Here is an 18,370-nt window from a genome sequence, read left to right as displayed (position 1 = left end):
CAAAAGCCCAGTGGGCCAGGGGCAGCGCAGGGCATCGTGGTTCTCTGCGCCGTTGGCAGGGTAACGAGAGAAGAACCGCGGTGTCTGGGCGTTGAGCGAGGATGCGAACAGGTCCACCAAGGGCTGACCGAACATCGCTGCTGCCTCCCTGAACAAGGAGGGGTGAAGGCGCCATTCCGATTGGTCCAGCGTGGCCCTGCTCAGCCAGTCTGCTTGGACATTCGAGAGCCCCGAGATGTGCTCCACCCTGATGGATAAGAGATGTCTCTCTGCCCATCGACAAATTCACTCGGCCTCCCTCATGAGTCGAATAGAATGAGTGCCCCCTTGACGGTTGATGTGGGCTTTGGTCGTAGTGTTGTCTGTTAAGACCAGAATGTGACGGCCCCGTACCTGGGGGAGAAAGGCGCACAGGGCCAGATATACTGTGTGCAGCTCCAGCCAGTTGATGCTGCAGCGCCGCTTGGTTGCTGACCAAGTTCCCTGGGCTGAAAGTGACTGCACGTGGGCTCCCCAACCGGAGAGGCTGTTGTGAGAGTGACCCTTTGGGGCTCCTTGAAGAGATGACCTCTGTTGGTAGAGGGTCTTGTCAACCAGAGGAGGGAGGCGAGAACTCTTGGAGGAACCTTCACCACGAGACCTGAGTTGCTCCTTCCGGAACGTTGGTAAGGCAGAAGGAACCACTGCAAGGATCTGGAATGTAAACGTGCCCAGGGAATAATTGATATACATGAGACTAACTTTCCAAGCAACTTGGACAAGTTCAGCAACGAGGCCCTTCTAGTCTGTGTGATTGTCCTGATAGCTTTTTGGATACTGGTGAACCTCTCTTGGGAGAGGAAGACCTTCCCTTCGACTGAATCAATCACAGCTCCTAAGTGTGCTATACGGGTGGAAGGGTCAAGTTGGCTCTTCTCCCAGTTAACGAGGAATCCGTGAGCCTGAAGCACTGAGAGGGTGGTCTTAGTGTCACTCTCAGCCTGGTGTCGGGTAGGAGACAGAATAAGAATGTCGTCAAGGTAGCAGTGAATGCGGATAGGGAAGTGCCTAAGGTAAGCCACCAGGGCCGCCAACACCTTGGTGAATGGTCCTCGGGGCCGAGACGAGACCAAAAGGAAGGGCTACATATTGGTAATGCTGGTTGTTATAACAAAATCTCAAATACTTGGAATACGAGGGGTGAATGGGTATATGGAGATATGCCTCAGAGAGGTCGATGGAAGTGAGCCAGTCTCCCTTCCTAGTACCCTGTAAGATCGACTGAAGTGTATGCATCTTGAACTTGTGACGGACAATATGGTGATTGAGCCTCTTCAGATCTAAAATGGGTCTCCAACCCCCGGAATGCTTCAGGACCAAAAAGAGGAGGGAATAGAACCCCCCTCCCCGCTGTGACAAAGGCACGGGCTGGATGGCCTTGATATCGGAAAGGTGAGTGATAGCGGCCGCCATGAGAGCCCGCTTAGTCGGGTCTCTAGAAAGGGGGGAAACCATAAAGTGCTCCGGGGGAGCAGACTGAAACTGAAGAGGGAAACCAAACCTTACAGTGTCCCTAACCCAGGAATCTGACGTGGATAAGTCCCACTGGTCGGCAAAGTACTTAAGGTGACCGCCAATGGGATAAGAAACTGAGAAACTACCTGGGACGGTGGGGCGCCTTATTCCCTGCACCCCGGAAGGGTCTCCTGTTGGAGCCTCCCCTTCTATTTCTATCCCCCGAGTCGCTCCGGTCCTGATAGGTTGACCGGAACATCGGGGAGCCCTGATACCTAGGGGTGAAAGACGGTTGAAAGGAGGGGCGAAAGGAGCCCCTCCGAAAGGGCTGGGACCCTCTAGACTCTTGCCTGCGAAGAAGCGATGGTAGGAACTTCTTCTTATTCCGGCTCTCCATCAGCAATGGCTCGAGAGCTGGGCCGAACAATTTTCCCCCCGCTATAGGAGCTGAGGCCAACTTAGTTTTATTCTTGACATCGGCCTGCCAGTGCCGAAGCCAAAGTAGCCTTCGGGCAGAAACGTGCGAGGAGATGGCCCTAGCAGAAAATTTTACAGAATGAAAAGTGGCATCGGCCGCGAACTCCGCTGTGGCCGTGAGTTTTGCAATGACCTGATGAGCCCTAGTGTTTGATGGGGGGACATGCTGTTTCAGCTGTCTGAGCCACCTGATGGAAGATCGGGTGAAAAATGATGCGGCTGTGGCCGACCGGATGGCCCAAGCATCTGACTGGTGCGCTCGCCGCAGGGCCATCTCTGCTCGCTTATCCTCTGGCTTCAGCGCTTCTAGAGCGTCAGTGAGGTTGGATGAAGATGCTAGTCTCACTATGGGGTCGTCTACCTCCGGAGTGTTTATCATGGTAGAAAATTCCGGGTCGAGATTAAACAATCTCTTGTCTTGGCTGGAAGGAGCGGGAGGGGGACCCGCAGAGGCCAATTGCCTTGCAACCAAATCGGAAAAAATTGGGGGGGTTGGAATAACCTCAGTTTCGATGACCGGCTGTCTGAAAACTGAGTCTTCTGGTCCCCTCAGGGTCGCTGGTGATGGTTCAGAGAGAGACTGGGAAGCCAGGCCCGAGACATTCTTTGCCTTGAATAGCAAGGACTTAAACAAGTGAGGCTTAAATAGGCCTACGAATACTGGCTGGTCAGAGGAGATGCCCTCGTCCTCGGACATCTCCCCTTCCATGGGGTCTACTTCGAAAAAGGGTTCTGAATATTGGAGAGACCCTCTGTCTGACCCTTCTTCTTCCCTGAAGGGTTCAAACCCCATTTCTTCCTCTTCCTGAGCCTCCTCCCCTTCCAGGAAAGGAGCATCCACTTGGGAAGGTACCTGACCGTGATGTGAAGCCGGTCTGGAGAGAGACCTTCCGGACATCGATTCGACCTCAGGTGCCATCATTTGGGAGCCTGGTCTGGACAGCTGCTGAATGCCTTCAGCTATTCCTTGCCGGATGGCCAGTTGCATCCACTCTCTAACACTGTCCGGAATGATGGTTGTGGGCGGGTCTTCTGAACGTAGGCCCGCGGCGGTGGGTGTGAAGGTCGCTTCAGGCGTGCGAGAGGCCTGGTGACTTCGGGAGGTTGAGCTGCACCTGGAAGGAGAAGGCTGTCCTCGCGGGGGAGGGGGTTGAGCGGTAGAGGGGGGGCAAGGGTTATAGAATGCGAGTCTTTAGACCGTTTGTCAAACTCCTTCTCCAAGGCCTTATGGCGCTTTAAGGCATCCATTTGAGAGGCCTTGGAGGAGTCCTTGTCCCTTTTGCCCAGGTAGTGCATCTTTGACTTGGTCTTCAAAGAAGAACCGCTGGGATTGCCCTCTGCCATGATATCAAGAGAATATTAGAATCAAAAAAAGGCAGTTGGCATGCCTAGGAGTTCATCCTACAACGTAGGCTGGCTTTCCTAAAGTTGGCCCACGTCCCCCTTTTGGATAAAAAAATTTTTTTATTCTGTACCTATCAACTTATTATCTATTATTATTATTATTATTATTATTATTATTATTATTATTATTATTATTTATTTATTTATTTATTTATTTATATTTATTTTTATTTGGGGGGGGGGTGGAGCCCCAAGGGTTCCAATCAAATCCAAACAAAAAAGATTGATAACAATCTGCTTTTAGCTTATTGCTGATTTATGTGATACCAATAAAAAAGGAGAAAATTTAGAACTAAAAATTAATCAACCAATAGACCAAATGAACGCTGAGGCCAGGAAATAAAAAGATGACAGGAAAAAAAAAAAAGGCCTCCTGAGGCAGCCTCCCAACAAAAATGGGAAGTAGGTGCCTGCGCCTCTGAGCAAGCTGCGGAAAAAAACAAAAGCCAACTAAACAACTTGAAAAGAAGGGCAACAGGGCACGGAACCGCACTACCCTTTAAATTGAGGCTCCACACGGCCTGCAGGTCCCACTATGGGCCTTTACAAACGTCGCAGCCCGATCGTATCAACAAGCCAAAATCCAAAATGGCGGCCAGCCACGAGGCGCGCCCAAAATGGCCGCTGGTCCCGGCGCGAGACACTCAGAGACGCACAAGCCCTCGAAATCAATAAACGGCAAGCCGGAATGCAGGAAAATCACGAGGGCTGCAAGAGGAAGCTCTTCCTCTTCTAAGGCGTTCGTGGGGGGAAGGCGCAACGGAACGCTAAAAATAGCGCGAGCCCAAGCCGCTGCTTAGATGCAGCCTGGCTTGAAAGCAAACGGCAGAGGACAAGGGAGGCGGGGTGGGGGGGGGCAAAAAGCTCCAAATCCCCCTATTTCCCCCCTAAGGGACGAAATATCGCCCTATCACTAAATTTGGGACGAAACTAAAAGCGCAGGGGACAAGGAGAAAAGGAGAAAAACAAACCTGGATCTGTAAAAGTAGAAAAAAACCTGAATCGGCCAAGGAGTGAACGATCAAGCTGCCTGTCTCTAGCGAGGCTGAGCTAAAACTGGGGGAACGCATGGAGGAGTCACGTGGAGGAGGAGGAGCGTTCCTCAATTATAGCTCAGCCTGTTAGAAGTGAAGACTGGAGCACCTCCCACTGTCTGGATGCTCGCAGCAGCTCCACGGAGAAGGTATATGAACTGTTGATACATGTAATATTGGAATTATGAAGTCAGGCAAAATTATTATTGTCAAAGCAGAAATCAAAATATTGACTTACAGAATAACAGAGTTGGAAGGGACCTTGGAGGTCTTCTAGTCAAGCTCACTGCTTAAGCAGGAGATCCTATATAATTCTAGACAAATGGCTGTCCTATCTCTTCTTAAAAACCTTCAGTGGTTGCCTCCATAACTTCTGAAGAAAAGCCATTCCACTGATAAATTGTTTACACTGACAAGAAATTTCTCCTTAAATCTAGGTTGGATCTCTCTGTATTAAGTTTCCATCCATTTACTTCTTGTACCGTTCTCAGTTGCAAATAATTTTTTTTTTTTAAGAAATAAAATAAAATCTTGTACTATGGGAATCAGCAACTCAAGTGAACCAGATTGGATCTTGTCACATCGAACAATCTTTGCAGATAATCTACTGAAGACTAGAATTGTAGAAGGAAAGAGTAGTCATTATTATTAACAAAAGAGTGTCAGAGTTTGTAGTTGGATATCATCATCCTCTTTTAACGACCCCATAATCCCTTGTGGGGTGGAGTCTGGGCAACTGAATGGAGCTGAGTGTTTACTGGCCAGATACCGTTCCTGTCGCCAATGTGGAGGTTTTTTTAGCAGATATATTCTCAGTGCTGAAAAAAAGTCCGCATTGGATATAACCCTGCAAAATAATAGAATGACCTCAGTTTAAATTCAAAGTATGCCAATGAATGTAACAGTAATCAAAGTCTAAGTGAAGTGTATATTTAGTTAATAAAAACATCAATAACTTCTGATATGCTGGTGATAATACTTTAATTACTTGGAAGTAAAGTAGACTAGTGCAGGGGAGAGAGGAAGGACTGTAAAAGCCTATCTACTTAGTGTTAAAAAAAAATAACTAAAATTATGTCAACAACAATGCTAATTTAATTCAAATAAGCATGGAAGAAGTCTAGTATCATATTTATATTTCTAGATTAAAAATTCATCAGGATGGTATAACTATAGCCTGAAAGGGAAAATTGCCTGTTACTTGGAAAAAAGACTGTGACACATATAATCGAAGTATGTAAGTGCAGAGACATTACATTAAAACAATGGTACATTTTGTCAAGGCTAAAGTTTTCCTAGCTGTAACATCTGGCAATGAAAGCTGGATCATCAGAAAGGCTGAACAAAGAAAAATTGATGCCTTTGATTTGTGAATCTGGGAAAGATTCTCAAGAATAACTTGGATTGAAAGAACAAATAACTCAATACCACATAAACCCAGAATAATCTTTAGAAGCACCAATAACAAAACTAAGACTTATTCTGGATACACAATGGATACAAAATCACTGGAAAATATCTTAATGCCTTGAATAATTGAATTAAATTGAAAAAGAGGCTTTTGAAAAGATAACACGGTTTATTATTATCATTGTTGATACAATCATAAGTTTGGAAGAACTCAAACAAATAGTTATTGTATTGAATGTTGTTCTTTGAGCCATGAAGAATTGGAAGCAAATTAAAAAACAAGGTTATTTCCTGGCAGAATATTTTCCAATATTTTCCAAACAAGTACTTCTTTATAACTCAGTAGGGATTACAAAGTATAATCTAATAAATATGAAACATAACCAATAAACTAGAATTCTTTAAAAGTTAGAAGGTTTTGGGTACAAACTCATACACTATCATAATTCAGAGAATTTTAAAGATTAATTACAACTGAAACCAAGATTTTCATTTTAGGATGGATAAGCAGCTGGAAAAAATCATGGAAGTTTTATATATGATAACTGTAGCTTTTTATATAGCTACAATGAAATTATTGTGCACATAAAAATGGAAAGATCTGGCAATAGCTACAATACAGAAATAGTAAAGATGATAGAACTGAGACTGCTTTGATGGCCAAATCATTGTTTGATTAGGGAAAAGAGATTACATATATTTATTGTACACTGGAAATGTCTTCTGAACTTTTATGTAAAACAGAAAAAATGATTTATTATTTATGTTTTTTATTAGGTAGGGTAGAAAAAACAGGGTCACAATGTAACTTCAGAAAATAAATAAAACAACTGTAAAAAGAAAAAACAAGAAAGTCCAGTTGCCTTCTGAAAAAAGCACCTTTGGGACAACCATGACCTGGATATCTGAGAATCTCTAAAGACTTAAAACAACTGTAATTATAACTGTTGTAAAGAAGATTGGAAGCCAGTTCTTTGTAGCTTTTTTCTTTTCTATTTTTTCTTTCTTTTCTTTTTTTGCACTTTACCTTTCTCTTTTATTTTTTATTTTTTCCTTCTTAACTTTAGTTTTGAATTCATCTTTACTCTTGTTTTTTAAATTTTTAGTAATATTATATATAAAAAAACTAGTAAGAGAATATTTTAATCTTAAACAACTGAATGTTCTCTTAATTTTGCATCCAAGAAGAAGAATTTAACATCTTCTCTCAGAAGCTACATCTATGTATCCTGACATATCAGTGAGTCAAAATATAAAACATTCGTACTTTTTGGAAAACTTAATTGATAAGAATATAGTTTAGTTCAGTAATCCTTAACCTTTTCTTCATGGACCCTCTTTAAATACCTTCTGTGGCCATGGACACCCAAGACTTAATTCAATATTTAAAACCTAATATTTCTTAAAGCATTCATGGACCCATAGGCTGAGAACCAGGGGTTTAACTGATAAGAATATAATTACAGCAGACATTGTGTAGCCAGAGAAAGACAGATTTTGTCTATTTTACTTCACAAATTAATGCTGTATGAGGGTTAGTGATGTGTTTAAAATAATGTCATATTAAGGCACAAGGCACAGAGATTTCCTCCCAATGCCTGGAGACTATGGGGACCAGGATGGCCTCAGTTGAAGAGTAGCAAAACTGAACAGCTTTGGGGTTTTGGACCTCCTAGTTCTGGAGACCGTCCATTTTGGTTCTGGAGTGCTTTCATTGTCATAGACAGAATGGATATGCAATCTGGGGTTCCCCTACAACTCATGGCTCCTGCTTCTAGGGGAGATGGTAGCCATGGCGAGGAGGGCTTTTGCTCTTCAAATGTGCCCATTCCTGGATCAGGAGAATTTACTCGTTTATTCCATAATGACCTGATTGGATTATTGTGAATGGATTCTATATAGGATTTCCCTTGAAGAGCTGGTATAGAATGCAGTGGTGGTGGGGCCTGCTTTTCAGTACATGTGATATTATTTATGCTATTTATGCTTCTGGCTATAAAGCAAAGTGCTGATAAGTCATCTTTAAAGCTTTTCATAGTGCTGTGTTACTTATGAGACAGTCTATCCCCAGTTTGTTTCTAGTCATTTCATTCAGTCTAGCAGTATGCTCTGGGTCCCACTGGGAATAAGTGTCAGCTGGCAGGGCCAAGACAACAGCCATGTTTGTTATGGCACCCTCTTTCTGGAATATTTTGTCTCTGGATATTACATTGCCCCTGCCCCTGTTGGCCTTCTCACATGGCCCCAAGTGTAGTATGGAGACTATTTCTTGGTTAAATATCTAATTATGGCTTTTATTTTTTTCTGAGTGCTGTTTTATGTTTTTTGTACATTTGGTAATCTTTTTCTTTTATATGGTTAGCTGCCCAGAATCATGTATTTCAGATGATGGCCATATTAATCTACTAAATATATAAGCAAGATAGTTTATTTGCTTATGACTTAGAAAGTAACGCGAAGTCAGCCAATGCAGTTTGCAAACCAGGATTTATATTATATTTATATTTTAAGATTGTTGTGTGGACTTAGCTCTTTTGAATCACTAAATAATCCATGGTTAAATAAACCTTGTTGTAATACATGCGTACCCAAACATAAAGTTGCAATTCAAATAAGCAGCCACCTGCAGATGGATATTGCAGATAACTTTTACATTAAGAACAGACGTACATTTGCTTTGCTTTATATTTACTGTGATGGCTTTCCCTTCTAATCTTGTTGTGGTATAGTTTCTTCCTTTTGTACTATTGGAAAAGTCATATTGCCATGTTTTAAGCTGAAGCTTCTGGTACAAGGGTAATTGTAGGCATCTCTGAGCAATTCTGATTGAAAGCTGGATGATTTTTTTAGTTCAGGAGTAAAAAATCCTATCAATCTTAATCAGCATGATCAATAATAAGAGTGACTGGAGCTGCAATTTCACAGATTGGAAAAGCTATATATTGTCCACTACTATTTAAGGTGGAGTTAAGTGCATCTAATACACATGATAGTTTTTGTTTTTGGATTAGTTTTTTTTTTTTTTTTTTTTTTGCATGACAATTTCTAGTTTCAGAATTCAGTGCAGATATATGGATTAAGTAGAACCTATTTTAAAGAACAGGACTATAAATCAAATTGTACTATTCCTGACAGCAGCCATTCCAAACTACCTTGTTCTCCTAACTGAACAAGACGTTTTCATCTAAACAACTTGTCCTGCAATAACCAACTCACTATATTTAAAATTGTAATTTCAGGATTAGTATGTTAGTTCCAACATTTACACATGACAGTCCCTCCTACTCTTGCCTAAGATTTCATTATCTATTAGTCTTCAATCTACTCTATAAGCTATAAAATTCCTTCCATATCTTGCAAAATGGCAATGAAAGTACAGTAAGCTGGAAATAGTTATATGACCACAAAATATTAGAATATATTTATATGTTTCATCAAATGCAGAGGCTCATTTACATAACCTACTTGATAAAAAGAGTGTTCAAGAGATACTATCAAGTCCCCCCTCCCTCCACCTGAGAACATATACCTAGATTGAGAGTGTTCATGGCTACCCATTGCCTTCGTCACCTCCCTGGTTGGTTGGACTACTGCAAAGGGGCTGCCTATGAAGAACATTCAGAAGTTGCAACTGGTCCAGAATTCAGTGGCGCGAAGCCTCATGTAATGGCTCTGTGAGCTTGCACTGATTCTCAGTGGTTTTCCAGATGCAATTCAAGTTGCAGGTTGTTCCTATATGGCACAGAGGCAAACTATTTGCAGAACTATCTATATACACTGATTTCTGCTTACCCCTCCACATATTTGACAGCATGGACATATTGCTGGCTCCTTTTTTTTTTTTTTTGAAGCACTGCTTTTTGATGGCTGTTCTCTGAAACAAATATCCCCCCAATATACAAGTCCAAACTGGCTTTTTCCCCAGGCATATGGAGGTACTCCTTTGAGTGCTTGTATTATGAGTGGTAGTCATTCTATAGTGTGTATTTCATGTTCATATTTATACATTGCGTACATTTTCACATTACATGGTTCTTCATCAGGTTGCTTTGCTGTTGTTGTTGTACATTGTTTGGCATACAGAGTACCACTATTTGAGTTGGGTGGCCTTATAAAACCAAAAAATAAATCTAATGGGATTCAAGAGGCAAACTCCGAGATTTCCTGAGATTCAAATGGGCCCCACCCAGTTGGTGTTACAAAAAGTTTTTAAAACGACATTAAATGAGACTAGTTAGGTAAAAAAATGTATATTTTCTGAGGACTACATTATTGTGTAATAGTTATAATTAACTGGTGGGGTGTGATTATTATGGTTTTAATTAATGTTATTTTATTCTTAGAAGAGCCACTTTAGAGTAGTGGTTAAGGCATCAGGCAAGAAACTGGGATACCACAAGTTCCAGGCCTGCTTTAGGCATGAAGCCAGCTGGGTGACCTTGAGCCAGTCACTTTTTTCAGCCCTAGGATGGAGCAAGAGCAAACCACTTCCAAAATCTTGCCAAGAAAACTGCAAGGACTTGTCCAGGCAGTCGCCAGAAGTCAGGATTAACTCAAAGGTACTCTCCACTCCCCTTATTAAAAAAGCATTACGTATTAGCCACTCAGAATCATGGATGCTAGATGGGCAGCCATACAAATTATTTAAACAATTAAGTAAACATTTTAAAAAGTAATCGTTTCAACAGGAAAACATATTACATGAACAAACTACATATACAGGTATGCCAATTCCAAGATCAGCAAGTCTGATAATACTGAAGTACAGTAGAAATGGAACTATTACAAGCACAGAAACTTACAAAATAATAGAATTTGACAATTCCACATAACTCTGATTATATCTGATCCAAAAGAACTTTCAATCACAAAGGAATGATCAGCTTGAGACAAACGGCCCAAGAATGTCAGAAAGAATACAGTCCATCATTTGTAGCTTATGATGGCATAGCACTGGTTTTTTTTTTCCTGCCGTGGCCCATAATACTGTCTTCATCATATCCCTAGCCCATGACTGAGTTAGGCTTAAAAAATTATTAACTTGTACGTTGATGGGGTGTTCTTTCATCCCTGTTCCAACACTATCCATGGTAATCTCAAGGTCTATTGATGGTTGGGGAATTCTGGGAATTGAAGTCCAAAAGTCTTAAGGTTGTCAAGATTGGACATTCCTGATCTATACTGTAATATCTATTAGTGTTTGACGCCCTTTACTTTATGTAATAAGATACATAATTTAAAATTATGGTTTTGGGAAGGATATGGTTATACTTTTTTCAGATATCCTATTAACATTGCACTACATATCAGTAAAAAAACTGCATGGATTTTTGCAGGTTGCCTTAACAGAGTCAAAGGAGAGAATGGAGCACACCCTCTAGTTGTGAAGATTCTAATTACAAAGTCCCCAAAAGGAGCCAGCATTTTTCTGGTTAAACCAACAGTATATAGTCAATATTCATATCACATGAAATAACTTTTCTTGGCTCAACATCTCTTATGATAATAGAAGCCTCGGTAACTTTAAATGTTTGTCCTGAGCTGTTCTGACTATACTTCTGAAAGACTATAAGCACTCCATAAATACCCCAGATTAAGACTGATCCCAACATCAAATCCATTTAAAGAGACGTTAAGAATATTGTGGTTCTCAAAGCTGTAACTCATTGCTTTCTTCCAAGGAAAAACTGCTTTCTTGGAAAAATCAGAAGAAACAAATTAATGAAAACATGAAAAATAATACATATTGTGTCTGGTATTGGTAAGAATACCAATCGATAAGAATTGGTGAAGGTATATTGATAAGAAAATGTCCAAAATATGACAGAAGACATATCTATATAATTCATTCTCTGGCTTTATACATAAAACAAACATACATAGAATTAAATTTTCTTTTTTAAATTAACCCTCTTATGAAAGCAAAACTTTTCCTTCCTGAAAGCAGCATACATTACTCTAAACTACATTATAGATTAAAGGAACTGTTTCCCACTCTTCTTACAGGTTCAATCATTTATTTCTTCAGTTTATATAGTGATTTGTTACTAAACAAGATTTAGCCTCAGTATGATTTAGATCAATTGAATATTTCTAGAAAGTAAAAAATGTTACATGTCTTACTAAAATAAACAGTGTAGCCAACAACGAGAAAAATCACAAGAGGCCAGCAATACAGTGTTTGGTAAACAGGAAACAAACAAAAACATATACCTCACTTATACATATCTTTATAGTAGACAGGTAACAAACATTTAAGCCCACTTCCTGGGACTTCACACTGAGTAACTTACATTAACAAGTACAGAAATATAGCTCCTAATCCATTATAACATATTTTGCTAGACAGAAATAACCTCTGCATATAAGCAGTTGATTATATTTTTCCAAGTTCACACTTTGTAAATATTATCTATATGAATTTGCCATTGCAAAACTGCAATAAAGATGCAAATGTTGCAATATAGACAGAAACTCAGTTTTAAAACCCACATGCAGCAGAAATAAGGTAGATTCTAATGTTGATCAAGATCAGCAGTTTGCATTGTAAGACAATACTGCTATTTGAATACATTTTAGTACATCTGTCTTAAGTACACAATCTAAGCAAAAAGTTTGTTTTTTAAATGATGCGGACTAGTAATAGCATGCATCATTTTAAGAGTCATTTCCCTTTTCCTATGGAAAGGAATACCTCTTTTAACCCAGCTGAAAAAACTTTAATGCAACTAATTATACATCTATAAATGAACACTTTTTGAACAATTTAATTAAACCCATTAGCTGAACAGTCCCAAAAGAGGAATATTGTTTTTCTTAACTACATCAAAATTATTAAGTTTAAGAAGACACTCTGCTCATCTCAAGAAACGTTTACATTTATGGAGGGTGGGGGAACAGACAGACAGACAATGTAACAAAATCCAAGAAACAAAGTACCTGAGCATTTTGTGCCATGAATTCTGATTCATAAATAGTTTTTCCGTATCTACTTAAGGACATGTGCTAATTGTAATTTCAATCATTTGTAAAAAAAAAAAATCAGACATTGTTCTGCTGTTGACATAGCCTTATGGTAAGCAGTAATATAGCTAAACACCTTTCCATCTGCAGCAAGCATTGCATTATGGAAGCTTAAAGCCTTCTGAAAATAGACCAAGGATTGAGAGCAAACTGGTTCCTGACGATGAACAAGTTTAGATGTGAAGGAGTCACAGTTCAGAAGGGTAGCCACCTGCCAATGTTTACTGACTCTCATTCGTTAGGAACTAACTCCACCTCCAAAGTCTGCAAACGCCACTCATCACACTGCCTTGCACTAGAAGACCAATTCTTTCTCCAGGACTAGAAGGCACCAAACTTTGCCTTCTTTGAATCTTTGAAGCCTTCTGGATCCCTTAGCCGTAGGCACAGTTCTGTCCACAGGCAAAAAACCGCGGGGTTCAAAAAACCCTCTCCCAGAAATCAGCCCTTTTGGGATGGGGCAAGAAATTAGGAATAAATTCCTCGAAGGAGAGACAACTTCGCCAGCCAGCCGAGGGAGGTTGCCACATAACATCTCAGCTCTCTCTCTCTCTCTCTCTCTCTTTTTTTTTTACTTCGCCTTTGCATACTGGCCCGCAAGAGCAGAGGGAAAACTAGGAAGAGCATCAATCAAAGCGCGAAAGAAACCAGCGGGGAATGGAGAGGGTGAAGGAGAAAATGCGACTTTGTCTGAGATCATCCATAACCTCACGACTACCCATCCAAGACCCCCAAGACAAGGGGAAAGCATCGGCTACCAACCTCGTGGTCACCTGGACTGCTTTAAAGCGTTACGTGTGCCCCCCTCCACACGTCTTTTAAGACGCTCCCCGTTCCCCGTTCCTTACTTTTCACGCTGGGCGATTTCTTGCCCCTTCCCCGGCGGTGCGGACAGGGCAGCCTGCTGCTGAAGCAGCAGCCTGCAAGTGGCCAGGTGCCGCCGGTGCTCCTCCTGGAGCCGGGCGTTCTCGTGGTACAGCTTGGCCACTTGCTGCTCGAGCTCGTCTATCCGGAGCTTTTGCTTCTCCAGCAGCTCCTGCTGCGTCTCAATGATCTTGTTGAGTTCCTTGAGATACTCCGCCGCCTTGCTCGGGTTCTCCGCCGGCGCCTCCATGGCCCGGCCAGCCCTGCTATCCGCCACGCACCTTCAGCGGTCCCAGGCGGTCTTGACCACAGTTCCGGGGAAGGGAGGAAGGAAGGGAGGCAGGCAGCAGAGCAACGCCCGGGAACTCAGCTCGAGCGCCGGTGTGGAAAGTCGGCGACCCCAGCGTCAGTCCGGCTGTCCCCCCACAAGACACACAAACACACACAGTTGGAAGTCCGCTTCTCGGCTAAGGACAACCGACCGAGCTGTTCCTATTTCGAGCCGCCATTGCCCGCGGGGCCCTCCTGACTGCTTTTGCCCCAGCCGACCGGGCGTGTTGTTTCCTTCACCGAGAACGTCCCGCGACTCTGGCGCGCAGGTTTCTTTCCCGCCAGCCTTTGGCGAGCCCAGGGAAAAAGTCTGACCCGGCCAGCTCCGCAACCAGTTCCCTCACCTCAACCGCCTCTCGCGTTGACTCCTCCCGCTTCCTTTCTTGTTTCTTTCTTTTTCTCCCCTCTCGTGCTCACGCAGGCGCTTTGCCCCCCCCCTCCCCCCCGCCGCCGCCGCCGATTTGGTTACTGGTCTCGTTTAAACCGCAACAGCCCCTGAATTCCGCACGTCGACAACGCGCAAGGACCGGCGCAGAGTTTTCAAAGTGTCCGCTCCGTGCTGGATGTCGCGCCGCTTCCCGGGCTCGGGGAGGGCGGTGGGGAGGGAGAGAGAGAAGAGTTGGTGCGTAGCCGACTGATATAAGCCGCTGGGGTTTGTTGCTGTCACCGCGGCGTCCTCTTGGCCGCTACTAGCTGGATGGTCAGACCAGCCACAGCATTTCGCTCCAACCCGGTCTCCGACACGCCATAAATCCCTTCCCCGCCGGGAAACCTGGGTGTGTGACGGCAGCTGCAGGACCGCTGCGACGGCGGGAGACCGGCCAGGAGTAACCAGCACGTGGAAGCAAGAGAGTAGGCCCCCCCCTCCCGCACCGTCCCCTTAGCCCGGCTCCCCTTTTGGGTGGGAACCGACGCGCGGAGCACCGCTGAACGACACCGTTGCCGGCATAAAGATGGGAATATCTGCTGCCGAAAAGGACGCCGCCTTCCTCCTCCTCTTCTTTCTCCCACCCAGTTGCGAAGAAGGAAATAGCAAGGAACGCTTGAGAGCCGGGACGCGCCGCCAGGTGAGGGGGACGGTAAGGCAGCGAAAAACCGAAGTCCTTGCGGCTCCCTCTTTTTTTTTTTTTTTTTTAAAGGTGGGTTGCGCTTCCTTTTGCTTGCTTCAGCGGTCTGACCCGCAACAAATCCGTCCGGCGGCTGAAATTTAGACCCTCAACTCCCTTCTCCGTATCAACGGCGTTGGTGGCAAGCTCGCAAGTTACCTCCCTTGCAGCTCTCCGAAATGCTTAAAACACTCCCCACCCTCCTCCTCCACACATACACACACCGCTGAATTTACTCCGGGGATTTCAATTCAAAGAATATTGCATTTTCTAAGGGGAAAAAGAGGAAGGAGGAGCCTGAAGGCGGAAAGTAAAGCCCCGGCTGGCGCTGCCCCAGCCTCTCTCTCACTGCCCTTCCCTCCCCCCTCCCTTGGGAAAAGAGGGCAGACGGGGCTCTTTTGCGAATAGCAAGGAGCAGGAGGCAACTCCTTGCCAAGAGCCGGAGCTGTTTGCAAACATCGCCAGCCGGGCGCTCCAAGCGGCAGCTTTCTAGCCATATGCCTGCGGCCACGCTTCTTCCTCTGGCTGGCGACTGCGAGCGCTTGAAGAGGCAGCCGGTCTCCTTTCCGGGCAGCAGAAGAGCGAGCGGTGTCCTCCCTCCCGAGGGGGGCATCCACGCGAGTTGGGGGCGTGGAACCTATTGGAAGGGATCCAGGCGGCTGACCAAAGAGACGATCTAAAGGAAGTGCCTAGGAAAGCTGTAAGTTGGAGAAATGGTGGGCGGGAAGGGGAAACGGGGTTTGCTTTCCTCTTTTCTCGATCACTTCCCAGTCGCCTTTCCTCTTATTTTCCTTCCCTCTGCGTTCTGAAATGCGCCTCGATGCGCAACGGACTGCAGTGGCGTTTTGCTGCTTCGCCAGTTGTGCAGGTTGTCCCAGACTTGACAACCGTTCATTTAACGACCGTTCAAAGTGAACTTGTGACCGGTTTCACAGTTTGCAGCAGCATCCCCATAGGCACGTGATCAAAATTCAGATGCTTGGCAACTGCTCCATATTTATGACTATGGAAGCATCCCGAGGTTGTGTGCAACCTTCTGACAAGCCAAGTCAATGGGAAAGCCAGATTCACTTAACAATCAGGTTACTAAGTATCAAGTGCAGTGATTCACTTAACAACCATGGCAAGAAAGGTTGCAAAATGGGGGCAAAACTCACTTAAATGCCTCACTTAATGTCAAAGTTTGGGTTCAATTGTGGCTATAAGTCAAGGACTATCCATTCTGGCCCTTGGTTTGTAAAGTCAGTTGCTGTGAAATCAATCTAGGCTGAAGTTTCTGCTAATGCTTGATCTAAAAGGCAGCATTTAGAGGGAAGGTTATTCAGAAAAGGAAAAAATGCGAGGCCTTCTAATAAAGGTAAAGGTTTTCCTCTTCCCCTTTCTGCCACATCCAAGGTACTTGGAGTAGAGTAGACCCATCTAATAACAACTTCTCTGAAACAAATAGGCTGCAAAAATGCATTCAGCGGATCTGTGGTTAATGACTCTTCAAATTAGCTTTCCTGTGCCAAGAAAACTGCAGGACTTGTTGGAGAATCAGACAATGATTGAACAGAGAAAAAATATTAATAGGACAGAGAGGTGTATCCTTAAAAAGTACTGTAGAGAAAGTTAGGAACTTGACCATCTAATTTTAACATTGTTGTAATTATTATTTCCAAAAAAACAGGAATAAATCTTAGAAGATTGAACAAATGGATCTTACTAAAACACATATCGTAATAGAGGTATCCTGATAGATCTATGTATCCAGCTTAGCAGCTAACCAAATAAGTCTAAAATATGAAAATGATTTCACGATTTGGGCAACCAGGAATATTTTATTCTTCACCAGAACTATATGAAAAGGGGGGAATGGGGAAGGAATATCTAGCAAATATGAAACTGTGTTGTCTGCATTTGTTTATAATCTTAAGAATGGGATATGAGGGGGACTTTATAGATAGAATTTCTTGTCTTCCAATTGCACACAGGACTTTGAAATGAAGGAAAGTGCAAACAATGATAAATGACCCATGCTAGTCAAAGTACCTACCGTAATTTGAATGTTTACCTTCTCCCACATTTCTATTTTAAGGCTATGAATAAATGCAGACACAGTGGATGCAATATTGTTCAGCTTTCCTCAACCTTCTGCTTCCTTTAATAACCAGCCTGATTATGAGTTCTGGAGAACCTAACACTTCAGAGAGTATTTTGGGACATTTTCCTTTGCTTAGTATAGAGCTTGAAACTTACTATATATTTGTATGTGCCTAGTTTGTAGCTCAGGTATACCATGCAAATTCGACCAGTATCTTAGAAGGAAGCCTACAATCCTTTGGTTCTAAATTTCATATTTCTGCCCAAAGACCCTTTTTGTCCTTGAGATCCATACCAAACTAATACACATTGACAGACTTGAACATTGGGAGCTATCTAACAAAATGAAATTCAATGTTGAGAAAAGTAAGATTCTACATTTAGGCAAGAAAAATCAAATGCACAGGTACAGGATATGTGGTACCTTGCTCAATAGTAGTAACTGTAGTAGGATCTCGGAGTCCTAGTGGACAACCATTTAAATATGAGCCAGCAGTATGCAGTAGCTGCCAAAAAAGCCAACACAGTTTTAGGCTGCATAAACAGAGGGCTAGAATCAAGATCATGTGAAGTGTTAATACCACTTTATAATGCCTTGGTAAGGCCACACTTGGAATACTGCATTCAGTTTTGTTTGCCATGATGTAAGAATATGTTGAGACTCTCGAAAGAGTGCAGAGAAGAGCAACAAAGAAGATTAGGGGACTGGAGACTAAAACATGAATGGTTGCAGGAACTGGATATGTCTAGTCTTATAAAAAGAAGGACTAGGAGAGACATGATAGCAGTATTCAAATATCTCAGGGGCTGCCACAAAGAAGAGGGAGTCTAGCTATTCTCCAAAGCACCTGGAGACAGGACAAGAAAGAATGGATGGAAACTAATCAAGGAAAGAAGCAACCTAAAACCAAGGAGGAAATTCTGACAGAACAATTAATCAGTGGAACAATTTGCCTCCAGAAGTTGTGAATGCTCTAACACTTGAAGTTTTAAAAAAGATGTTGGATAACCATTGTCTGAAGTGGTGTAGGGTTTCCTGCTTAGGCAGGGGGTTGGACTAGAAGACCTCCAAAGTCCCTTCCAACTCTGTTATTCTATTCTATTCTATATGCTGCCTGTTACATGTATCCTTTAAAAAATAAATGT

The 18,370-nt window shown here is 43.0% G+C and overlaps 1 protein-coding gene across 9 annotated transcripts in view; it reads right to left on the bottom strand.

Moving 5' to 3' along the window:
* IQSEC1 (IQ motif and Sec7 domain ArfGEF 1) overlaps nucleotides 1-15,125 on the bottom strand; it is a 364,618-nt gene extending 349,493 nt beyond the window's left edge. For 2 of the 9 annotated variants that reach the window (XM_087954827.1, XM_087954829.1), the window contains exon 1: nucleotides 13,691-15,125. In XM_087954827.1, the coding sequence (XP_087810953.1) occupies nucleotides 13,691-13,956 (266 nt within the window). In that variant the 5' untranslated portion in view covers nucleotides 13,957-15,125. Of the gene's footprint in view, nucleotides 1-12,758; nucleotides 13,160-13,690 lie in introns of those variants that run through there. The other 7 variants (XM_087954821.1, XM_087954822.1, XM_087954823.1 and 4 more) reach the window with 5 other exon arrangements.
* Between the last annotated feature and the right edge of the window lie 3,245 nt (nucleotides 15,126-18,370).

Source organism: Notechis scutatus, chromosome 2, assembly GCF_049901735.1.
Source record: "Notechis scutatus isolate UNSWTSFEM ecotype Mainland chromosome 2, rNotScu1.2, whole genome shotgun sequence".
Taxonomy (NCBI): Eukaryota; Metazoa; Chordata; class Lepidosauria; order Squamata; family Elapidae; genus Notechis; species Notechis scutatus.
This window is presented reverse-complemented; position numbering and strand designations above follow the sequence as displayed.